At 39.4% G+C, this 26,936-nt stretch overlaps 1 protein-coding gene across 1 annotated transcript; it reads left to right on the forward strand.

The window, feature by feature from the left end:
* Window positions 1-10,507: 10,507 nt before the first annotated feature.
* LOC120526703 (uncharacterized methyltransferase YdaC-like) lies at window positions 10,508-26,596 on the forward strand. Its single transcript, XM_039749860.1, has 3 exons — window positions 10,508-10,577; window positions 25,992-26,429; window positions 26,529-26,596. The coding sequence occupies exons 1-3, from the start codon at window positions 10,574-10,576 to the stop codon at window positions 26,594-26,596; spliced, it is 510 nt and encodes a 169-aa protein (XP_039605794.1). The 5' UTR covers window positions 10,508-10,573.
* The last annotated feature ends 340 nt before the right edge of the window (window positions 26,597-26,936 follow it).

Below are 26,936 nucleotides of genomic sequence, written 5' to 3' on the forward strand. Positions count from 1 at the left end.
ATGTCCTATGGACAGATGAGACAAAATTGAACTTTTTGCCAAGGCACATTAGCTCTATGTTCACAGACGGAAAAATGAAGCATATCAAGAAAAGAACACTGTCCCTTCTGTGAAACATGGAGGAGGCTCTGTTATGTTGTGGGGCTGCTTTGCTGCATCTGGCACAGGGTGTCTTGAATCTGTGCAGGGTACAATGAAATCTCAAGACTATCAAGGGATTCTAGAGAGAAATGTGCTGGCCAGTGTCAGAAAGCTTGGTCTCAGTCGCAGGTCATGGGTCTTGCAACAGGACAATGACCCAAAACACACAGCTAAAAACACCCAAGAATGGCTAAGAGGAAAACATTGGACTATTGTAAAGTGGCCTTCTATGAGCCCTGACCTCAATCCTATTGAGCATCTTTGGAAAGAGCTGAAACATGCCGTCTGGAAAAGGCACCCTTCAAACCTGAGACAACTGGAGCAGTTTGCTCATGAGGAGGGGGCCAAAATACCTGCTGAGAAGTGCAGAAGTCTCATTGACAGTTACAGGAATCGTTTGATTGCAGTGATTGCCTCAAAAGGTTGTGCAACAAAATATTAAGTTGGGTACCATCATTTTTGTCCAGGCCTGTTTCATGAGTTTATTTTTTTAAATAATTCTGTTGAAGCATGGTTGAAAATCAATGTCTGATTTTCATTGGTTAACTTTCATAGAATTTTTATTTATTATTACTTTTGTCAGATTAAAGTTATTTCTGTGACCATTTTGAGTTTTTCTTTCATTGACTGAAGGGTACCAACAATTTTGTCCACATGTGTATATGTGTGTGTATGTATATATATTTGTGTGTATGTATATGTACATATATATATATGTATATATAGGATGTATGTGTATATATGTGTGTGTGTGTATGTGTATATGTATATATGTATATATGTACATATATATATATATATATATATATATATATATATATATATATATATATATATATATGACAGCAACACTCATCACTCATAACAGTGACAAAACAATTACATTAACAATCAAGTTACGTTATTTTTTAAATTTTTCCTTTTCTTTTTCATAACTTCTTTAACACAGTACTTCTCCGCTGTGAAGCACGGGTATTCTGCTAGTCGTATAATATGACGCTCTATCCAAGGTGCATTTTGTGTTCATATTTAGTTATACATTGGTCATGGCATTCTGGCACAGCCAAAAAAAGCAGTGTTCTTGTACAACTGTTGTACATGTCAGCTTATGAATACTAATCTTTTGTATTTTTGTTGGTGTGTATTGTTTTTACCAAATAAAACTAGTTTTGGTTTAAGCAAACCTATTTTCTTCTTATTAATAACTTTGAACATGAACTTTAAAATGATACTGGAACAAGTGTAATTGACAGCCTAGAAAGGTTATAGCTAAGTAAATCAGTGAGGTGCATTTTTTAAAAGTTTATAAAACAACTCTTAAAATATTATGCTTTATTGACGTGTCCATATCACATAATTTAAGTCATTTAACAGACAATGAAAAAGTTTCATTCATTTTATATAAAAATATGTTGTTTCAGGACATATTAATTTAGTGCATTAAGCATAATTAAATTATTTTTGATAAAAACTGTTTTATTATGTGCAACCAATGTACATATTTTTTTATTTCAATCTGACAGGCCATTTTTTTCAGTGCATGAAAGATGAAATGACACGTTAGAATATTTTTTTCCAACTCAAAGAAGAAAACGAAGGACGTTTTCTTATTTGGATTTGGAAAGATACTGTCATTAGAATGACAAAATAAGTATTCATTTTCTTTAGGCTGGTGACAACATATAGACAACAGAAAGTTCTGTCGTATCAGACAAGCAGACCAGTTTAACTGTAGGAAGCATCTAATACATGCAGACACTGCTACGACACCAGTTCGGGTTTGTAACAAATTATGAATAAACTGTTTATGTTCCATTAAAATGTACTGCTGCTTATTTTCATGTTTTGCAAGTTAGAACCTTAAAATTTAAATAATAATAATATTTTTTTTTAAAATGTTTTCGTTTGTTCGCTTATGCCGCCTGGCTCTTAATTATATGCAGTCGAAAAGTTGGCTATAAATGTGAGTCGCACGCACAGAAAGCACATTGCACATTTTAAAATAAACATAATCTGATACAAAGAAAAAATCTGTCAGTAACATCAGATTAAACATTGACCTTTGACGGCATCAATAGACGAGTAGTAAACGTGAACGATACATTGTTGCAGGTGCTGTGTGTGCTCTTGGCTGTTCAGCGCTATGACGATATTGTAGGAGTCGATGTAGGCTTTAAAAGAATTGGCAGCTATATTCATGAAAAAATAATAGTTTTTCACTAGTTTTGCATTTGACTGTGGTCAGTGTCACTTCTGGTAGCATGAGGCGATACCTGAACCCTACAGAGGATGCACAGGTAGTCCAACTTCTCCAGGATGGCACAGGCCCAGCCTGCGTACCATCACGGTCTATAAAGGAAAATCTCACGCGACGGTAAGTGTCAAAAAAAATGTATTTGCATTTTACGCCCGTTTTGAGGTTGATGATGCGTCTAGCGCTAACTACCAAGTAGATTTTGCTGCAGACTGAAGTCAAATGGGCGTGAATATCATTTTTGACTTCAGCCAATCATATATGAAATTTGCGAACGTCAGGCACTGATCAGCCAATTGAAAATTTTAACGTCATGGCCAATCACCTTTTTAGTTAACAAATCGCTAATCGGTGTTATTTGTCATTCATGCTCCACTTTTGCCAATTTCCTTATGGATAGGTAAAAAGAAAGGTGGGAGTAATTTCTAAAGTGACTGTAAGAGACCGAGTGTATATTCATAAAATACATCTGCGACGATAGTCTACTAGTGCCAATATCTTATACTATAGCAATGTCGAGTGCACTATTAAGACTGCAGTATAACTTTACCACCGTCATTTATTATTATAGGTCCTGAAAAAATAATGATAATAAAAGTTTGGATATGAGATATTTATCGTTACTAAACAACGTCTGAAGAAAATTTAAATGAACAAAACAATATAAATTTATGTGTGCCTAATTTTAATGGATTGACGTGGATTTAAGTATGGGCTCTACCTGATTGAGTCAGTCAAATTAAAACAAATGTTTGACTGTTGTTGTTTACTCGAATGTCCAAATGAAATAGTCGCCAACATTTAACAAGTCACCTTAGAGACGGACTATAAACGTATTACAATTTTAAACGTTGAATAAACTGTCAGAGTTAAATCGTTTCTTCTAAAATACACAACCCTAAAATGTATTTTATTACTTTCATTACTATTTATCCACGTTTATTTATTTAGGTATTCCTAATATTCCATTGCCCCCCCTCTCTGCCCCACCCCCGTCTGTCTGCATAGAGTTAATAGTCACCTTTCAATTATTATTTTTATAATGAAGTTTACTATGTTAAACAATCTGTGAAATATTATGCCTTTAAAAGAGTAATAATTTAGCAGTTTTTGTGACTGTGCACCTGTTAATCAGGGTATTCAATTATTTGACTTAATTGGATCTTTATTAATTTTGGGATTTTAAATACCTCTTTAAGATCATCACATAGATGTTTATTATCTCTATATATTATCTTCATTTGGATCTTGATCTTTGTTTGTCCGCGAATGAATTAGAAGAAGAAGCACTAGATGGCAGTAGAGAGACAACTAAAACATAGGCATTGCATTAAGAATCTCCTCCAGGCTTATACTACTGAAGACTGTAGTACGCCAGCCACACCTCAAAACACAGACATTCAAACTAAACAAATTGTTGTGCTTTAAATTAACTAAAGAGATCTTCATTTAGATCTTGATCTTTGTTTGTCTGCGAATTCCACGCATGCATAGACCACCAACCAGTTTAGTACGTTGTTGTTACTCATGGATGTCAACAATGTGCCGGAATAACGAAAGGGATGGTGGACAGTGTTACACTGGTTAGCTCCTGAAGCCTGGATAGAGAATGAGATTGCCGAAGATAAAAGGTACGTGCCTACGTAACATATGAATGAAAGAAAGACAGTGGGTAAAATGAATGACAACGTAACAGCACGTTCCGGAAATTATTACTGTAACATTGTAGCCGGCAAGTGCTGCGCATCTCACAGTTGTATCGTGGCTTGCTCACATGTCAGTGAAGTGATCCTTATTTATGCTTTAAAGAGCCTGGATACCTATGTGTCCCCCTTTTATAACCATTGCTCTGTGTATATTGCCTTACTCTTTGGATTGCCACAAAGCAACCTGCGAGATTGGAGAAATGTTGAGAAGAGATCATTAGAGGAAGCGACAGCATCGTGAAAACGAGACGGACTGTGAATGGACAGAAGCAGAAATGCTCCCACACCACCACATAATTACTATTTGGACAGTGATTCCGAGTAGGCTGTTCCTATCAAATCAATGTCCAAGGGTTTTCTTTTGTAATTTTGTTTCCCTTATAAAAAATCATAATGTTGTGCGACAAAGGGCCCAGTTAACGACTGGCAGCGGCGTTTAAACAGGGAGCCCTTCACAGACAACTTTAACACGCGCAGCGTAGTTGGGTGCACATAGCTAGTAATACATATTACTTATGCAAAAGTTACATTTAGAAATTAAAACTTGACAGATATTTGCTTGTAGTTCATATCTCATTTAGCCTCCATTTGACTCCATCAGGTCCTAGTGATGTGCTAAACACATCAGCTTGTCTTTAGTGTCTCTGAGATTGGAGGAGGCCAGGAATCCAACTGTACAGCAGGCACTGATGTGCTTCAGCATCATGACTGTTAACAAGATAGACATGGCAGATAGTTCAGGTGGGCATAATCCTACAGGGTAGGATTCAAAAGTAATGAGACTTTGTTCAAAAAGACAAATTTATTGAGCAAATCGGTACAACTAATTAATAGTCTTCAAAATAGGCACCTCCTGCATCAATACACTTTTGTAGGCGGCTTTTCCATGACTCGAAGGCGTCCACGTAGGCCTGTTCCGGGATGGTTGCAAGGGCTGCCTTGACATTTGCTTGGATGTCCTCGATCGAGTCGATCGAGCGCGGAAACAAGAAGTCAGAAGGCGACACGTCCGGACTGTATAGGAGGCTGGTGGACCACCGGAACGTTCACCCGGGGCAGGTAGGCGCTCACGATGAAGGCGGTGTGGTGGATGCGTTATCGTGGCGAAGCTTCCAGCTGTCCTTGTTGTCCCTTCGCTTGCGCGCGACTCTTCTTTTCAGCCTTTTCAGGACTTCCAAGTAGTAAGCAGCATTCACGGTCTGTCCTTGCGGGACAAACTCGTAGTGGATGATCCCCTTCACTCCGAAGAACTTGATCGCGTACCGTTGCTCTAACGAACTTTCCATTCCGCCGTGTAACGCACTACCGCACAGGGGTTCCCGTCAAGGCCGATCCCACCGCTTCGAAAGCTCGGAGCGGTAGGAGCTCCGTTGCGTTGTGAAGCCAACACCCACCGTCGCAGTCGCTGGCAAGTGGGGCGCGCGGCGAGGTACGTTCGCGTCAGAACAAAATGAGGCTCATTACTTTTGAATCCTACCCTGTATATGACTACACAAGCAAACGGCATATTAAGAGCACACGGAGTCTGTATACTCCAGTATGGCCCCGATATAACAACCTGTACAGCTGTAAACGACTCCACTTTACTGGTCATTTTAGCACTCACTGCACTGAGGCTGTCAGGTCTGAACCATTACATCATTCAGTCTGAACAGCTGGAAATTTATTTTGGCAATGATATTTCTGGTAAGGCATTTTTTTCTTGTTTTCCTTATTTATACCCAGGAAAAAACACCTGTGTAAATGTTTAAGAGCAAGCTATCATTAATATCATGACAATGGATTGCTACATTTATTTTAACGGGCTGTCTTTTAAATGTGTTTATGTGTTACTGGGTGTCGAGCAATGTATTATTATTACTGATATTTTACTAAGTCTTACTATCCATGTTTCTTTGTTGTTGAGCCCCGTTGAAGAATTTTTTGGTTACAGGACAGTAAACACGCCAAAACGACTGAAACTACACCTGGCGACTGGTATTTTTGGATTTCATTTTAACAAAGTTTACTGTCCGCCCTCAAACACAGAGCACCCAGGTAAAACATCAATAGCGTTTCATATATCTGCAGCCTTAGAACGCATACATCAGGACATCGCTGCGTGTGCGTGTTTACTAACAAATATGACAGCATTTTGCACGGAGCATGCGTTAAAACAAAAGACAAGGGGCGCGCAAAGGCACGCGAACAAGAGGAGTTCCGCAATGATCATATCTCAGTGCACCTAAGAGAAGGGACACTGAATTCTACGAGGCACAGATAGTTTAGAGCACCTGTTCAAATATTTATTGATTGCTTAAGATCAGCGATTTTAACGGTTCACAGGTGTGCCGGATTTTTTTAAAGCTAAAAAATTAAAAGACATCTCTGAAGAAAGATGACACAAAATAAGTCTACGACGCAGATTCTATATCATTTTATATGGTTTTTATTCCATTATTTTAATAATATACATACACAATATGTGAACTATAAAGCAATACATGTATAATTTCGTGCATTTTAAACAGTTTGCATCTCTCAACTTGTTAAAAATGTGTATATAATCAATCTATATGAACCTTTACTTCAATAACATTACGTTTGTATTGCATGCGCACCTTGCCGTGTAATTATTTCAATGAACTCGTGTTATTGTCAAGCACATAGTGTCCCCATTTATATCCCACTACACAGCGGCTGAATTTTGAATCCTGTCAAAATAAGAGACTCTTTCGCCTTGTTGTCGTGAATCATCTTTAAATGACATGCTGCCAATAAAGGAATAATAGAAATCACTGCGCTGCTTTCTATCTTTGAAGAACTAACGTTTATATATTGCCTTTGACTCTTGTAAGTGTAAGCATTATCCTCTGATGAAGATCCCTGGCAGGGGTTGAAAACTCTGGAATAAAAACTACTTTATGATACGTGATTCATCTGATCTCCTATTGTGGATCTCCAGCTGCAAATACACACACACACGCACACACACACACACACACACACACACACATATACACACATACACTGTGTGCACAATTATTAGTCAAGTTGTATTTTTGAGGATTAATTTTAATATGGAACAAACACAGTGCTATCAGTCAATCCAAAATGTTAATAAACCGAAACCTGAATGTTTCACAACGGAAATGTGAGTGTGAACATCATCAGGGGAATACATATGTGCGCACAATTATTAGGCAACTATTAGTGTGCAGATTTATTATGCAACTAAAGGAAAAATGAAAATTTTCCCATCTCACTTGTTTATTTTCATCTGTTATAGTGAGAATAATAAACAAACACCTCAAAATTTACAAATAAACATCTCTGACATTTCAAAAAAAATCAATCAATCAATCAATGACCAATATAGCCACCCTTCTTTCCAATAACAGTCATAAGCCTTTCCATTCATGGAGTCTGTCAGTTTCTTGATCTGTTGACGATCAGCTTTTGTGGAGCAGTGACTACAGCCTCCCAGACACTCTTCAGAGAGGTGTATTGTTTTTCTCCCCCGTAAATCTAGCGTTTAAGAAGTGCCCACAAGTTCTCGATAGGGTTTAGGTCAGATGAGGAAGGGGCCATGTCATTATTCCTTCATCTTTAAGGCCTTTACTGGCTGGCCACGCAGTGGAGAACTTCGATGCAAGTGATGGAGCATTGGCCTGCATAAAAATCATGGTCTTTTTCCTGTATCACTGTTTGAAGAAAGTGTCTTCGAAAAACTGGCAGTAGGTTTGGGAGTTGATTTTGAGTTCATCTTCAATGCAAAAAGGTCCAACTAGCTCATCTTTAAAAATACCAGCTCATACCAGTACCCCACCTCCACGTTGGAGTGGAGCTCTGTGCCCATTACTGATCCACAGGTCCATCCATCTGGTCCATCAAGAGTCACTCTCATCTCATCGGTCCATAAAACCTTTGAAAAAAATCTGTCTTCAAATATTTCTTGGCCCAGTTTTGACGTTTCAACTTATGTTTCTTGTTCAGTGGTGGTTGGGTTTCAGCCCTCCTTACCTTGGCCATGTCTTTGAGCACTGAACACCTTGTACTTCTGGGCACTCCAGGTAGGTTGCAGCTCTGGAATATGAAAGTACTGGAGGATAATGGGTTCCTGGTAGCTTCACGTTTGATTCCTCTCAAATCTTTGGCAACTAATTTGCATCTTTTGTTCTCAACACGTTTCTTGCGACCCTGTTGACTATTTGCAACAAAATGTTTGATGGTTCTGTGATCACACACCAATATCTTAGCAATTCCAAAAGTGCTGCATCCCTCTGAAAGACTTTTACAATTTTTGCCTTTTCAGAGTCAGTTAAATCTCTTTTTTGGCCCGTTTTGCCTGAGGAAAACTAGCTGCCTAATAATTCTGCACACCTTGATATAGGGTGTTGATCTCCTTAGGCCACACCCTCCCTCATTACACAAATACACATCACCTGACGTGCTTAAATCCAATAAGCATTCAAGTTAATACAGCTTGGAGTTGGAATATACGCATTAAAATGATGATATGGTCAAAATACTCACTTGCCTAATAATTGTGCACACAGTGTATATATATATATATATTATATATATGTGTGTGTGTGTGTGTGTGTGTGTGTGTATTATATATATGTGTGTGTGTGTGCATGTGTGTGTGTGTATTTGCAGCTATAGATCCACATATATATATAAATTACTAATATTTAACAAGTATTCTATAATATATACAGCTGCATAAATGTATATATATGTATTTTATAATATTCTATCCAAGGTGCATATTTAGTTATACATTGGTCATGTTGTTCATTTCAGCTTTTGAATATTAATCTTTTGTATTTTTGTTAGTTTGTATTGTTTTTACCAAATAAAACCAGTTTTGGTATAAGAAAACCTGTTTATTTCTTATTAATAGCTTTGAACATGAGCTTTAAAATGATACTGGAACAAGTGTAATTGACAGCCTAAAAAGTTTATAGCTAAGTAACTCGGTGAGGTACATTTTTACAAAAATTTATAAAACAGTTGTTAAAATATTATGCCTTATCAAGATGAGTCATGTTCATTTAATATAATATCGTTAATTTAAAAGAGAATGAAAACGTTTCATTCATTTTATATAAAATATCATGTTGTTCCAGGATTTATTAATTTAGTGCATTAAGCATAATTACATTATTTTTGATAAAAACAATTTTATTATGTGCAACCGATGCACATTTTTTTTTTTTATTTTAATCTGACGTGCCATTTTTTTCAGTGTGCCTACTTTTTCATTATTTTTCTTTCTTTATTTATTTATTTTCACATTTTTCCATATAAGTTTAACTGAATGAAGAGTCAGAATGGGACGGCGTTTGATGCGAATCTCTTTACCCTTTTTAAGAAGGGCGTATTAATAGTTCTGCCTTATTTTTCTTTTGTGATTATATTATCGTTTTGTCAAAGCCGTTGCTCATTTGAAATTTCTAGAGAAGGAAAGTTTCAAAGGATATATGTGCATTAGCCATGTTTTACTGATAATCTCATGCGGCTCGTTGTATCAAAGATTCCTCGTGCACCCAAAAAGAGTTAATTAGGCAGTACAAGGCGGCTCCCTGACCTAAGATTTTAGATTCATACGTATTGCAGCTTTTTTCTTTTCTCTTGATGGTTGTATTTTTAGAGTAAGACTTATCTTTAATTTTATCAGCAATAGCAGCAATTTGTACAGTGTTCCGTTTATGAGAACATCACAAAGGTGTCATTTTGCTTGGCTTTTCTCTGAGAACATCACATCAATACATCAACCAAATTACGTGTCACTCCATGAAAACACATCTCTAAAAAAACATAATATACCTTTGCTATTTAAAATCACCCCCGATGTGATTGTTATCTTGCCCAATCACCTACACCAACTATCCTGCCAACGCCTGTGGTGTTATGGGTCCACAGCTCGTTGAGCAAAAGGCCATTCATTTTAAATAGATAATCACCGCACCCGAGGCGGCTTCGTGAGGGGGGTTGTTTATGCGAGCCGCGGGGCAGTCGTCGATGTGGGCGTTTCTCACCGTGTGCACAGGTGAGGAACTGCCCACATTCGTGATTGCTCCCGTGGCTAATGCTACAGCTGTAATGGCCCCTCACGTTTTAAAAAGAAGCGCGAGTCGGTTGTGGGGGAAGAAAGAAACGTTCGCGGTAAAAAAATGGAGAGAGGAGAGAGGAGAGAGGAGAGAGGACGGAGGTTACAGGGAGCGAGTGTGGAAGCAGGCGGTGCCGGAGAGAGACAGACACGCGGTGCGTGCATGTGGTGAGAAACGCCCACATCGACGACTGCCCCGCGGCTCGCTACAACAACGCCCCCCCTCACGAAGCCGCCTCGGGTGCGGTGATTATCTATTTAAAATGAATGGCCTTTTGCTCAGCGAGCTGTGGACCCATAACACCACAACGCCCTACCACTGCTTTACACATTTGCACCTTTGACGCTACACGAGGCCGCTTTGACAAACGAAGCATGGGTAATGTAGATATATTTTATTTACATGTTTGTAAAAATTACGCATTTTGAGTGGACTGATGTAAATATAATCGTGTTGGACGAGCTTTGAAGTTGCTCGTCTGAACGAACGCTTATCGTAATACGTTAGGGTTGGATTAGTTTAGCTAGCGGTATACGCCGTTCTACCTCGGTAAATCAACTGGCGACTCCGATTGAAAACTGTCGTGTTGTTTTTTTTTTCCCTCTCTCAATTTAGATTACAGGTCGACCGGAAAGTCGTATTAAGGAATTAAGACCTCCAGAGACCCCTGGGAGTCAAAACTCAAAAGGCACCCACCTCGTTAGGCACATGTACAGTATATACTGAAGCACTATAAACATTACGTATGTTAATGACAAATCAGCTATAGGGAGTGAATTAGGGAAAAAATCCAGAACTTTATATTGGGTGAACATTTGCTTTTGTGTTTGTTGATGCTTTAGAAAGGAGGTAAGACTCTAATTGATGAGCACAAAGTCACAAGAGCTGTAAAAGAATGTTCCTCTTTAGCGCAGTTAACGAGCGTCATTTTTTTCGCAGAAAATGTGAAATGTTACTGTGTTTTTTAGAGTCGCATATGAATCACTTAAAAAAATAACAGACTGGAAGGGGGTCCTTCGTTCAGGTTTGTCATTTTTCGGTGCATCTTCTCTCATTCATTGGTCTCGATGTCTACCACAGTGCTGTTGTTCACTTCTGTGTCGGTGACTCCGCAGAATTGGACCTTACGTTGCTGTTTAAGGTGCTAGTAGCGGTAATATTCGCCATCCTGACTATATGTAAGGTTACCTTCGTTGGTCTCACGTGCTGTGTTTACTGCTTATTCAAAACTTAGTTTGGTTTATCTTTATCTTTCTATTTTGTTTTTAAAGGCCAGGTATACATTTTTCTTCTGTTTCTTTCATTTCATTTTGCTGCATCACTGAAACTTACCTTTTTGCAGCACAAGACAATATCACATGTTCATATCATAAAAGTTACATTAAATCAACTGCTTTGATAATGGCCAACCCATGTCTGTCATCCGAGATTTTTTATTTTTTTTTGCTTTTCTTGGACAGGCTCACAACTGTGATAAAAGGTGTATTGTGGTTGATCTAAGTGCCTTTCTTGTCTGTTAAAAATCTGATCTTTCCCGTTGTATGGCTTTTTTATTCTCTAGCGTATGTGAAGGCCCCTTTATCGAGTTGTGCCCAATGCGCACCGAAGTTTCTCTGCTGGTAGATTTCACCATGATATTCATTAGACGTTTGGGGCTTCCAGCTCTGGAATGGGAAAAAATAAATAAATAATCCCGAACATGGGAATTAACTTAGAAGACCACAGCAGTAACTGCCTGTGAGAAAATTTTAGTAAAAGAAGTGGAGTAAGATCAACGCTTGTCTTGAATTGATATCTGATTCATCAAGCTTCATTTCTTCGTAGACAAACGTCACTCTATACACTCACTGGTCACTTTATTAGGTACACCTGTTCAACTGCTTGTTAACGCAAATATCTAGTCAGCCAATTACATGGCAGCAACTAAATGCTTTCAGGCACGTAGATGCTGTCAAGACGGCCTGTTGAAGTTCAAACCGAGCATCAGAATATGGAAGAAATGTGATTTTCACACAAAATCATCTCTACGGTTCACAAAGACTTGTCCGAAAAAGTTAAAATATCCAGTGAGCGGCAGTTCTCTGGGCAGAAATGCCTTGTTGATGCCAGAGATCGGAGGAGAATGACCAGACAGAAAGTCAATAGTAACTTAAATAACCACTTGTTACAACTGAGGTATGCAGATCAGCATCTCTGAACACACAACACGTCAAATCTTGAAACAGATGGGATAGGAGACCACACTGGGTGAGCTAAGAACAGGAAACTGAGGTTACTTTTCTCATTGGCAAAGACTGAAGATTGGAAAAATGTTATCTGATCTGATAAGTCTCTGTTTCAGCTATGACTTTTGGATGGTATGGTCAGAAGTTGGCATCAGCTACATTAAAGCATGTATGGACCATGCCTTGAATCAACAGTTCAGGTTACTGGTGGTGGTGAAACTTCTGAGATATTGATCTTGTCAGTTAAGTAGCAGAGGAGGTTGTTAATCAGTTTCAGCTGCTTTGGTGTTAATGAAATTAAAAACAGGTGCACTAGAGGGGAAACAATGAGGGCTCGAGGGCCCGACATCTTCTAGTGGTCCTGTGCTCACTGCTTGGCACCGTGGAGATCATTTGGCATTTGCCATAGAATACCCAAATTGGCAGGTCCAACACTGGCACCCTGTGCTTTTCAGAAATGAGAGCCGGTTCACCTTGAACACATGTGACAGATGTGACAGGATCTGGAGAAGCCACAGAGAATGTTATGTTGCCTTTAATATCATTCAGCATGACCGGTATTGGTGAGTCAGTGATGGTTTGGGGAGGCATTTCCATGGAGAGACGCTCAGACCTCTCCAGGCTAGACAACGGCACCTAGACTGCCATTAGGTATTGGGATGGAAATCCTTGGACTCATCGTCGGACCATATGCTGGTGCAGTTGTTCCTGGGTTCCTCCTGGTGCAGTACAATGACCAGCCTCATGTAGCGAGAGTATGCAGGCAGTTCCTGGATGATGGAGTTGATACCATTGACTGGCCCCACTCTCGCCTGACCTCAATCCATTAGAACACCTCTGGGTGTGACATTATGTTTCGGTCCATTTGACGCCGCCAGGGTGTACCTGAGACTGTCCAGGAGCTCAGTGATGCCCTTATCCAGATATGGGAGGACATCCACCAGGACATCTTTCATCGTCTCATTAGGAGCTAAACCCAAACTCAAGAGCATATTCCTTCTACTCACCAGTGCATCACTGCTACTCAAAAATTGATTATTTCTATTTAGATAACCACAATTTCTTGCCACGATAAAAGTTTGTAAGTACGACACTACTGTTATCTCCAACCATGCCCCTTTGATCATGGACCTAAAATCACTATGCAACACATACTCATCTCACAGCTGGCGTCTTAACCCACTTTTGTTAGCAGACGAGAACGGTACAGAATTTATATCCAAGCAAATCGATTATTTTTAGACACAAATACATCCTCAGGGGTTTCTGTAGCAATACTCTGGGAAACCCTGAATGTTTTAAGTGGATGGATTATCTCTTATCTTTCCCATATAAGTAAATTTAAAACCAAGAAGGTATCAGAGCTAATCAGTGAAATTACTAGAATAGATCAAGAACCTGTCAGGTATCCAAATGCGGCACTTCACAGGAAAAGACAGGCTCTGCATTTAGAATTCAACTTGACAATTAAAGAAACAAAACAACTGATTTTTAAATCAAGACTTTAATACTATGAACATGGAGAGAAAGCTAATAAGACCTTAGCTCAGCAAATCCACAAGCAAAAAATTCATAATGCAATCCCAGCAATCACCAACACAGGTGGAGTACAGAATCATTGATCATAAACATATAATGCACACATTGATAGACTACTGCAAGTCCTTATATTCTACTGAGTTTAAAGAAGACAAGACACAATAAAATGCATTTCTAGATGCATTGCAGATACCACAAATAGATTCCCTCAGTACAGAGGAATTGAATAAACCTTTGGCACTATCAGAATTACTAGACACTATAAACTCACTTCAGAGCGAGAATGCAGCAGGCCCTGATACCCTGTTGAATTTTATAAAAAAAAATCTCAATTAAGATAGCTCCCCTTTTATTAGTAACATTTACAGAAGCTAGAGGCAATAAAATTCTACCTCAAACTTTTTGCCAAGCATTAATTACTGTCTTTCCTAACCAAAATAAAGACTTATTACAATGTGCATCATACAGACCAATTTCACTTCTGAATATTGATGTTAATATACTCTCCAAAGTACTAGCTACAATGATTGAGATTGCCTTTACTACACTATTGGCACATAGACTTATCTTGCTCAACTGGAAGAATCCTAACTCAGCTACTTTAAACCAATTGGTAACTGATGTTTAATACTATTTGAAATTGAAAAAACAATCAAATTATCACTTATATGATCTGTACAAAACATTTTCAAAACCTGGCAGGATCTAATCAATAACATCTTAGAATAAGAATTTAAATTGAGAAAGCAGATTCTCTCCCCTCTTTCTTATTCTGTTTATTTTTATTCATTTACTAGCAAAATACCCGCGCATCGCAGCGGAGAAGTGTGTTAAAGAAGTTATGAAAAAGAAAAGGAAACATTTTAAAAATAACATCACATTTGCTTTCTATTCATTTGCATAAGCACAGTCCTTCACCAGCAATTATTTAATGTTAGCTCAGACCCGGCACTTAAAAGTTTCTGTCGCACTTTGCTAAATGTGCCAAACACCATTCTATCCCTGACCATCTCATTTTAGTTTGCATAAGCACAGTCCCTCACCAGCAATTTTAAAAACGCCAGCGGCAGCGTGTCTATAAACTTAATTTAAACTTATGGTTTACACCATGCTTTGTTTCTGCAGTAGCTGCACTTATGAATATGATTGTATGTGCCATGTGCTTCATATTCTTTTGCTGCCTTCTCAATTGTGTAATGCATTTTTTGTTCAACGCTCTTTGGAGCTCTTCCTTGTTCTCTACGTACTGCATCACAGTCAGTTCACGTGAGCCGCTCTCTTGTGTGATCTTGCGATGTCCACAGCTTTATTTAATGTTAGCTAAGACCCGGCACTTAAAAGTTTCTCGCTACAGCAATTTTAACTCCGTTACAAAGTGATCCAAAGTCTCGTTTATATCTCGTGTCTTTTCATTAAACTTGTATCTCACGAATATCGTATTCGCCGTAGGCATGACAAACGCCAGTGGCAGCGTGTCTATAAACTTAATTTAAACTTACGGTTTACACCGTGCTTTCTTTCTGCAGTAGCTGCACTTATGAATATGCTTGTATGCGTCACTCGCTTCATATTCTTTTGCTGCCTTCTCAATTGTGTAATGCATTTTTTGTTCAGCGCTCTTTGGAGCTCTTCCTTGTTCTCTATGTACTGCGTTCACAGTTAGTTCACGTGAGCCGCTCTCTTGTGTGATCTTGTGATGTCCACAGCTTTATTTAATGTTAGCTAAGACCCGGCACTTAAAAGTTTCTCTCGCACTTTTGCTGAGTTTGTGCCAAACACTAGACCATCTCATCTTCGTTTGCATAAGCACAGTCCTTCACCCGCGAATATTTACCTTATATGGGCAGGCACTCAATTACATGGGACGCGTGATGATGCGGGACGCAACTCCGCCTCACACGGCGACCGAGCTGCAGGCTATAGCCGTATATATTGTCGAAAGTAGGTTCAGTTATGACTGTTACGCATAGAATTTCGAAATGAAACCTGCCTAACTTTTGTAAGTAAGCTGTAAGGAATGAGCCTGCCAAATTTAAGCCTTCTACATGTTGGAATTCTATGAGGAGGCAACAAAAGGATACGATCAAAGTGGAGCTTATGATATTATTTATCTGGACTTTCAGAAAGCATTTGATAAGGTGCCACATGAGAGGTTGGGCATCAAGTTAAAAGAAGTGGGAGTTCAGGGTGATGTTTTTAGATGGGTGCAGAACTGGCTCAGACACAGGAATCAGAGGGTGATGGTGCGAGGAACCTCATCAGAACTGGCCGATGTTAAGAGTGGTGTTCCACAAGGGTCAGTGCTAGGGCCGCTGCTATTTTTAATATATATAAATGATTTAGATAGGAATATAAGTAACAAGCTGGTTAAGTTTGCAGATGATACCAAGATAGGTGGATTAGCAGATAATTTGGAATCCGTTATATCATTACAGAAGGACTTGGATAGCATACAGGCTTGGGCAGATTTGTGGCAGATGAAATTTAATGTCAGTAAATGTAAAGTATTACACATAGGAAGTAAAAATATTAGGTTTGAATACACAATGGGCGGTCGGAAAATCGAGAGTACACCTTATGAGTAGGATTTAGGAGTCATAGTGGGCTCCAAGCTATCAACTTCCAAACAGTGTTCAGAAGCCATTAAGAAGGCTAACAGAATGTTAGGTTATATAGCACGATCTGTGGAGTACAAGGCCAAGGAGGTTCTGCTCAACCTTTATAATGCACTGGTGAGGCCTCATCTTGAGTACTGTGTGCAGTTTGGTCTCCAGGCTACAAAAAGGACATAGCAGCACTTGAAAAGGTCCAGAGAAGAGCGACTAGGCTGATTCCAGGTCTACAGGGGTTGAATTATGAGGAAAGATTAAAAGAGCTGAGCCTTTACAGTTTAAGCAAAAGAAGATTAAGAGGTGACATGACTGAAGTGTTTAAAATTATGAAGGGAATTAGTACAGTGGATCGAGACTTGTATTTTAAAATGAGCTCATCAAGAACACAGGGGACACAGTTGGAAACTTGTTAAGGGTAAATTTCGCACAAACATTAGGAAGTTTTTCTTTACACAAAGAACGATAGACACTTGGAATAAGCTACCAAGTAGTGTGGTAGGCAGTAAGACGTTAGGGACTTTCAAAACTCGACTTGATGTTTTCTTGGAGGAAGCAAGTGGATAGGACTGGCGAGCTTTGTTGGGCTGAATGGCCTGTTCTCGTCTAGATTGTTCTAATTCTACCTACACGGGAAGTTGGAGAATTAGTGATGAGTGAGTGAGTGAGTGAGTGAGTCAGTCAGTCAGTCAGTCAGTCAGTCAGTGAGGGCTTTGCCTTTTATTAGTATAGATTAATTTATCTATTTACTTATTTTTACAAATTTAAAGTTTTACTCTGCTAGCCTAGGTCTCTTTCTCTTGGGTGGGGGTTAATTTATTTCAAACCTAGTTTTGTTAAACTTAACTTGCTTGTATGAAATGTTATTTAATTTTAATAAATTCAATTAATTACAAAAAAAAAATTGAACAAAAGTAGGTTATTTCTTTAATGAAACACCCCTTCATAAATCATTCACATGGAACTTGGACTGGACCAACATAACTTAAGAATTCAAGGATGAGCTTACACACAGACTTTTTCCAGTGCTTGTTATGACAAATGGAGTTTGGTGTGGTGTAAGTAATGCCATTTTTGTTTTCCCCGTTTGCTGTTTCAAAGTGTTGGTACTGAAGCATTGTGGACAATAAAGATAATATGAGAAACACTTTTCTGAAAAATACAAGCGGCATGGAAGTAGCTGAATTCATCTAGACAATATCATGAGGCAGAATTTTTTGGCAGGCTTAGTATTGCTGAACAGCTAGATGAAGGCTACAGGATTGGCATTAGAATACACAACGAAGAGGTGACCAAAAATGGACACATCCTGTCCAGAATAATAGAGGAGATATACTGTATATATGCTTATGGTTAATAGAATAGGGGTGTTCTTTGAGATGATTTTGGTTACAAAAAGTGTGCCACTACAGAAAAAAAGAGTGGTAACCACTGCTCTAGACAGTAGTATGCAGCTTTTTTTTTTTTTGGCAGGCTTAGTAAAATGACTTAATTTATTCAGAATATAACTGAAAAATATTCAGGATTGAAGGAAACAAGGGCTAAAATGTATGTTCAAGGAAATACAGGTTTCTTGATCGCAAAGGCAGAATATGTTATGGGTTGAACTTGTCCTGTGGGTGTAGTACAAGACAGGTTGGAAGGTGAGTTATGTTTTAAGGTGTCGGGGGTCTGTGGATCTTAAAATGTGAATGTATGCCCATGTGAGGTGAGCCTAACAAACTTGGATAGGACTGGACAGACTGGAAGTAAGTGTAGGATAAAATCAGGATAGGAATGACTCTGTGGGAGTGGTAATTGATAAACTTGGAATGCAAGACTTGAAAAAAAATTCAGAGGACTACTGATTGTATAATGTGGATTTATGGAATAAAGTGGAAAAGGCAAAGCTCTAGGTACTCTGTTAGCAGAAGCATAAGAATAAGATTTGGATTGGACCTATGCTATGAACATGTTAAAGGACAGACAGATGTCTACGTTATTGGAAAATTATGGAGATGGGGGTGCAGATATTATGGTGTGGGTTTTAGCAGAATGGGGAGCTTGGGCATATTGGCAGAGTATTTGGCAAATAAGAGACAGGTATAGTATAACATTTAGGTGGCAAACGCTCCAGTTCCTTTCAACATCTACAAGGCAGTTTAAGGGAAGAATAAGGGGACTGTGGATATGATAGACTGAAGTTTAGGAGCACAGTAGAAGTGGGAAAGCTGGCATCAGATTGGGCAGCATGGAGGAAAGGGTATAATGCATTTTAGTTTCTATTAGTCATATGAGCCTGGTACTAGATAGGCCAAGATGTGCATTGACACTATGATGAGAACCTCAAGAGCATGAGGAATGACTACATAGATATAGATATGAAAGGCACTATAAGATAGATAGATAGATGTGCACACCTCTGCCAAAATGTTTTTTACCAACAGCTACTGATATCAGATCCACCATACTGGGTTAAAAGCAAATAGGCTTGGCTATATAAACTTGAAGACGTTTCATTCAAGAGGTTTCATCATTAGAACTGAACAGCACAAAATTGTGAATGTAAAACTCTTGGGTTTCCAAAACCAGGGATGTATAAAAATGTTTAAATGTTTAAGCCAATCAGACATTGACAACTGATTAAAAAAAAACTTTAGTACCTCAACCCAATTTCCTCCTACACATTACCTTAATCATTGTGCGTTTTAGGGAGAAAACAAAATTTCAGCATAGCTTCCTTGACAAATTGCTGGTTGGTTGATTGTATCAATCATATGTGCATAACTGAATCTAATCAAGTGTAATAACAAAGTGACCTCTAATACACCAGCCAAAGCAGGTTTTGAAGCACTTCCTCTCTCGTCTACATTATTTTCCATGCCTTGATGCCCTGCACAATTGAAACTTATTAAAGCAGTAAGAGCTTCTGCACAGGCAGTTGCACCTTTTATAATGCAAGCAAGGAAAGAAGAAGCATTAAGGTAAAAGCCAAAAAGCAAACAAACAAAGCAGAGAGAAAACATGCTGTAGTATAAGCAAGCACCACAATGGTTGGATTGTCTGCTCTTTACATGGCTCTTTGAAATGGCTCTCTAACCTTAAAATAACTATTTGCCATTTATATACAGTAGGCGCTTCTTCCTCTGGTGATGTAATACTTGCTGATATTTTGCTGACTTATCCCTTGTTGATGTAACTTGTCAGTTCCCTTATGTAGCCATCATGCTGAAGATGCTCTCACCAGCGACCACTTCCAAGTCCTTGCAACTGTGCACAAACTCATTGAAATGGCAGTGTGGTCTACTTGTTGGCACATAAGCAGGGATGCTGAGTGCTGCAATGTCATGTGACGCAGCTGAGGTGCTAAATGCTGATCAGTTGTAAGCAAACAGGCAAACCTCCTTGTGTGGAGATGCAGATGTACTGAACTCTTGTCTGCTTTCCTTCATTGAAATGCAGCTACAAAACATTCCAGGTCTTTATTTCAGCTTTGAGGCTATCACTCCATCGCTGCTTCTGCTGTGCCTCTGTGCTCTTGTGACGATGTAGGTTCTGGCTCCACGCTCCCATGGCTGTTTGGGAACCCTTGAACCCAACACCGTCGATAATGTTGCCGAGTGAGCTAGTCAATGGAGGCAAATAATTGAGCATCTTAGCAAGGGGAAGGTAAAAAGTGCAATAGTGCTTTTATTTATAATTGTCCATCAAATCAAAAACAGTGTTCCAATAAATAGTGCAGATCTTCAATAAAATAAATAATCCATTAAAAGAACACGTGGGGGTTAAAACTCAATAGAAAAACAATCCTTAAAATCGGAGGTTAAATCTTCTTATGGAATCAATCTTAAAACACTAACACAATCCGGTGCCTATTTTCTGTATGCGTCTCACCTGCTTATCCCGTACGGGTTTAGCAGCAGGCAAGACGCTCTCTGCAGCTGCCCTCCTACATCACACGCTCGAGACTGGAGACCTCCCGATCCCTGGCTTCGGTCTGGCACTCATCCCAGTCCCCGAGACTTGATTACCCTCAACGGCCAGGTCGCCCACGTTGGGGATTCCATCACCAAGTCTCCCGACTTCCGCTGCCTTTTCCATGGCCTCTGCGCCCGTCGCTTTCACCTTGTCACTCGCTACCAGATCGCCAGCGGAGCGACATCTACACAAACACCTGGGTGTCGGCCTAACACCCAGCTTCCTCGCAGCTGCCCACGAAGCCGCCGATCGCTGGCCACCACGCCCGCGTGTCCGTCTCTCTCCTGCACCGCTTGCTTCCACACTCCCTGTAACCTCCGTCCCTCTCCTTTCCTTTCTCTCCGATCGATTCTCCCTCTTTCTCCCCAACCGACTTGCGCTTCTTTTAAAAACGTGAGGGGCCATCACAGCTGCAGCATTAGCCATGGGAGCAATCACGAATGTGGGCAGTTCCTCACCTGTGCACACGGTGAGAAACGCCCACATCGACGACTGCCCCGCTGCTCGCTACATAACAACGCCTCACGAAGCGCCTCGGGTGCGGTGATTATTTATTTAAAATCAATGGCCTTTTCTCCACGAGCTGTGGACCCATAACACCACAGCTCTGTCTTGTCTTTTGCCTGCACAATTTTTACCACTGGCCCTGCTTCTTACACTTCACTTGGGGTTAGCTGAAACTCAGTCTGCCACTCTTTTCCCCATCTCCACGAGCCTGAAGCTTCATGCACTCTGGCTAAAAGACTCTAGCAGATGGAGAAGCACTGGGGGAGCTGCAGAGGTGGAAGTCTCTCAGCTGTCTTTGCTCCTGTACTGCAGCTGTAAATTGCACTTCTGATTAAGGATTTGAGCCCAGAGACCCTTCTGCAACTCCTCTATAGAGCCAAGCAGGTCCATGCTAGGTCTCCGCGGCACTCTGCATTCTGCACTTTGCTAGTTTCATTGTAGGTCTTCTCTTCCTATGTCTGAAACCAATGCAGCGTTGGCGCTGAGCACCACCATTGATTATGTTTGTTGTAAGGAAATCATTTCATACCAGTTTTTCCACCATTTTTGTTCTTTCTGATCACCTATATTTGATGTTCCCATTGTTAGGTTAGCTTGTGTGTTGTTAGGGGCGTGTCCTCACAGGTCATGACCTGTGTTTACGATAGAATGGGTTTAAAACGTCACTCGTGACATCATTTTCCTATCTGAGTTAACAGATGCTAAAACCCCTTTATGAACGCACAATTTTTGGGGTAGTTATTCTCTATTCTTAGGCTCTTTTTGGTTTTTGACTGTTGTCTGTCATTTTTTTAATTTGATTTTGTACTTCTTGTTTTTGCCTTGACACTGTGCAGGTTTTTGACACTTTTCAAACCCCTTAAAAAAATAAATAAATAAATAAAATTTGCTGAACAATAGCAAACAATATAAAACATCCATTAAATAAATTTTACTTGTGTGACTTTTGAATTGAAAAGAGGCACCCCTTACCAATGAATGAGAGGTGAAGGTAGTTCTTCGATTCAAAAGTGCCATTTCACTTGAAAAAGGCTTCGTATTTATGGATTACTTTCATTTTTTGGAGTTATTTTTTAACAACAATTTAGCAAAAAAATGCATGTATTTTGCACCTACTTAGTATACAACTGGATGACTTGAAATTTGGATTATGTAACATGAGTAACGTGGGATTTTGTTTATGAATATTTTTGATATGGGTTTGCTATTGTTGGTCACCACTGTGTCTTGTTCTATCAGTAAGTTTGTCGTGTCCTTTCTCAATGAAAATATGAGATTAAAAATGTTTTCAGCCACCACTGCAAACTACTGTACATGAGTCAAGTAGCATATTAAAAAATATATCATTTTTTGGCAGAGTATTCCATTATGTCATAGGGATGAGTTCTGTGTATATAATGAGCAATCCCTGTAAGTACAATGCACCACACACAATATTGCATTCTTTGAACTCTTAATGATGGATAGACAGCCAGATAGCCAAAGGCAGATGGGGTCTAAATTGACTAGAATTTTATTTCTTCTTCTGTTTTGTCAACGTAGCTTGATTAAATAAAATTATAGTGGCTGTGCTACCCCGTCAAAGATGTTTTGAAACCTAAGTAATGAACATGGATCTCAGCATTCATTTTTGCAGTGTATCATTGGAATGCATTTTGTAATGCATACAGTAATGAAATGAATGCCATTTGTCATTTCAACAAATGGCATGTCATAACCTTTATTGTAATAAACTGCATTATTAAAAATATTTATGATGCTCCTTCTGTGAGAATGATATATGCAATCCATATGATTTAGTTGTATGCCATGCAGTATGGGATGGAATTTGCCATCTGCTGAAATGAAAAAAGTAATGCATTTTATGAATAGACATTTGTGACGCAACATCTCACGGACATATATGCTTTTAATGATTTGGATTTTTTTATATTTTTATTTATGCATTTAAGGAGTTTTATTTTAACAGTACTATTTTTATGAATATGTATAGTGCTCAGGACTTATAAATGAAAATGCACTGTCTAAAGCAGGGGTGTCAAACTCCGGGTCTGGAGGGCCGCAGTGTCTGCAGGTTTTCATTCTAACCCTTTTCCTAATCATTGACCAGAATTCACTGCTATTTAACTTTTTCTCCATCACTTTAATAGCCTTGTTAGAAGAGGTCCGCCCTCTGAATTGATTTGTTTCTTTATTAAATGACAGCCAAACAGAAATGAGATGTAAAACAAGCTAACAGATGACCAGCTAAACTGGGGCTTCAAACTCCAACCAATTTCACTCCAACCAGTTTCTTAATGAGAAGCCAATTCTTGCTGTTCATTAAACTTGTTATTCAATTCCACAGCTTGTTGCTGCTTTCATTCTAACACAGCAGACATTTCCAAAACTGTTGATTTTCTGTTTTTTTTCTAAGGACACCGTTAAAATGTTTGGGTGACCTCGGAGATCAACCTCACTGAGACCTCCACCTTTCTTTATTTTCACATATTGTGTTATGGACACAGGTGCGCTGGTCATGCGGAGGCTTGTTTCGTGTCTCATTATTGTTTGGCTGCTAATTAAGGAAAAAGAGACAACTAAGGGCCTGAGTGAAGTGAATTAAAACTAAAGAAAAAGAAGTTAATTAGCAGCCAAAATGGTCACTAATAAAGAATATGGTCAGAATGAAAACCTGCAGCCACTGCGACCCTCCAGGACTGGAGTTTGACACCCGTGGTCTAAAGGAAAACTGAACTTATCTGATACAATATAAACAGATGCAAACTTGAATGAGGCAGTGAAGCAGAGGTCAGCATTCCCTCAGAAATCCCATGAAACTTGACTCAATGTTTTTCAGTGCAGGGCTAAGTTTAAGAGTTTTGAGTGGGTGTAGAAACTTACTTTATTTATCAGGTCAGTAGTGGACACTCACAACATTGATGAACCTTTTAGTTAATTTATTTACTTTTCAATTACATGCACTGTGGTGGGCTGGTGCCCTGCCCAGGGTTAGTTTCCTGCCTTAAGCCATGTGTTGGCTAGGATTGGCACCAGCAAACCCCCATGACCCTGTGTTGGAATATAGCAGGCTGGGTGATGGGTGGATGGATGGAATTACATGCATTATGGTCCATAACAGTTTATAAAGGTACAAACCGGATTTCAAAAAAGTTGGGACACTATACAAATCGTGAATAAAAACTGAATGCAATGATGTGGAGGTGCCAACTTCTAAAATTTTATTCAGAATAGAACATAAATCACGGAACAAAAATTTTAACTGAGAAAATGTATCATTTTAAGGGAAAAATATGTTTATTCAGAATTTCATGGTGTCAACAAATCCCAAAAAAGTTGGGACAAGGCCATTTTCACCACTGTGTGGCATCTCCCCTTCTTCTTACAACACTCAACAGACATCTGGGGACCGAGGAGACCAGTTTCTCAAGTTTAGAAATAGGAATGCTCTCCCATTCTTGTCTAATACAGGCCTCTAACTGTTCAATCGTCTTGGGCCTTCTTTGTCGCACCTTCCTCTTTATGATGCGCCAAATGTTCTCTATAGGTGAAAGATCTGGACTGCAGACTGGCCATTTCAGTACCCGGATCCTTCTCCTATGCAGCCATGATGTTGTGATTGATGCAGAATGTGGTCTAGCATTATCTTGTTGAAAATAGCAGGGTCTTCCCTGAAAGAGATGACGTCTGGATGGGAGCATATGTTGTTCTAGAACCTGAATATATTTTTCTGCATTGATGGTGCCTTTCCAGACATGCAAGCTGCCCATGCCACACGCACTCATGCAACCCCATACCATCAGAGATGCAGGCTTCTGAACTGAGCGTTGATAACAACTTGGGTTGTCCTTGTCCTCTTTGGTCCGGATGACATGGCGCCCCAGATTTCCAAAAAGAACTTCGAATCGTGACTCGTCTGACCACAGAACAGTCTTCCATTTTGCCACACTCCATTTTAAATGATCCCTGGCCCAGTGACAAAGCCTGAGCTTGTGGATCTTGCTTAGAAATGGCTTCTTCTTTGCACTGTAGAGTTTCAGCTGGCAACGGCGGATGGCACGGTGGATTGTGTTCACTGACAATGGTTTCTGGAAGTATTCCTGAGCCCATTCTGTGATTTCCTTTACAGTAGCATTCCTGGTTGTGGTGCAGTGTCGTTTAAGGGCCCGGAGATCACGGGCATCCAGTATGGTTTTACGGCCTTGACCCTTACGCACAGAGATTGTTCCAGATTCTCTGAATCTTCGGATGATGTTATGCACAGTTGATGATGATAGATGCAAAGTCTTTGCAATTTTTCGCTGGGTAACACCTTTCTGATATTGCTCCACTATCTTTCTGCGCAACATTGTGGGAATTGGTGATCCTCTACCCATCTTGGCTTCTGAGAGACACTGCCACTCTGAGAAGCTCTTTTTATACCCAATCATGTTGCCAATTGACCTAATTAGTGTTTATTGGTCTTCCAGCTCTTCGTTATGCTCAAATTTACTTTTTCCAGCCTCTTATTGCTACTTGTCCCAACTTTTTTTGGGATTTGTTGACACCGTGAAATTTTGAATCAACATATTTTTCCTTTAAAATGATACATTTACTCGGATTAAACGTTTGATCTGTCATCTACGTTCTATTACAAATAAAATATTGACATTTGCCATCTCCACATCATTGCATTCAGTTTTTATTCACAATTTGTTTAGTGTCCCAACTTTTTTGGAATCCGGTTTGTAGATGTACAACAGTGATTTGTGATTGGAGACTATTTATTTATTTATTTATAAGCCGCATTGTAGATTCTGCTGCTTTCAGAATACACTCAGGCAATGTGCAAAATTCATTTTACAAATTAGCTCCTGGAATCATATCCTCTAAATACGTTAGTATCAATGTAGAATAATGTATGCTTTCTGTTGAATAAATTGCAATAACAACAATATCATTTATTTTCTCTTTAGCTATGCTCTTCAACAAGCTGACTCAGCAGTTGGGACACCCCAGACATTCATTCACTGGCTGGCTGGTAAAAACAGTTCTAGAGAACATAAATGAGACCCTAGAGGGAAATGCAGCAAAACTGGTGCAGATCCAGCCAGACAGCACAGTCTTGGAAGTGGGCTTTGGACCTGGTTTGGGGCTCCAAAAAGCTATTCAGTACCTAACCGACTCTAAGGGTATGCTGTACGGACTTGACTACTCTGAATACATTCACAAGGTGGCCAGTAAGCGACTCCAGGAGCAGAGCACCTCTGGAAAGACACAGCTTCTACTGGGCAGTGTGGAGAACATCCCACTACCAGACTCAAGTGTGGACAGAGTTTTTCATTGTAACTGTTACTACTACTGGCCAGACCTCAAGACCTGCTCTGCAGAACTTCACAGAGTGATGAAACCAGGTGAGCTGTCCACTTTTGTAAGCTGTGATCGAGAATGTGTCTACCGTACAAGTGTTTTATGTATTTATTTTCTAAACTTTCTTATCCCTGTTATTCCAGTGGCTCATATTGCTTGGGTTCCAGTGGGTTTCGGGGAATACAATAATGAGATCCACATCAATGAATGATTGTAAGGAGACATTCCGTAATTATTTATAATTGCAGGAGAGGAGGAAATGACAAAAAGATAGAGAATCTACAAATTACAAAAGTTAACTTTGCTGTGACTTTACAGAATAGATGTGTTTGTAGAGACTGGGTATCTCCCATCTGCCCAAGCTTGAAATCACTGGCTGGGGCTACTGTTTCTATTTGTGTGTAGCTGAGGTGAAGTGAGCAATTCATGCCAGTCTAATATAATGAATTGCAGGTCACCTTTGTCAGAGGTCTGACTTGGAATGATCTTAATGCTTATTGTGTTGGTTCTCTTTAAAAATCTGTTTTGGTAGTTTACAACTACCATTTTTT

The sequence above is a fragment of the Polypterus senegalus genome, chromosome 3 (assembly GCF_016835505.1).
Source record: "Polypterus senegalus isolate Bchr_013 chromosome 3, ASM1683550v1, whole genome shotgun sequence".
Lineage (NCBI taxonomy): Eukaryota > Metazoa > Chordata > Cladistia > Polypteriformes > Polypteridae > Polypterus > Polypterus senegalus.

What these genes read in the sequence shown, in the direction of transcription:
- LOC120526703 (XM_039749860.1), top strand. An exon ending in TCACAGAGTGATGAAACCAG is followed by an intron (nt 26,430 to 26,528) that starts GTGAGCTGTCCA and finishes CTGTTATTCCAG; the next exon opens with TGGCTCATATTGCTTGGGTT.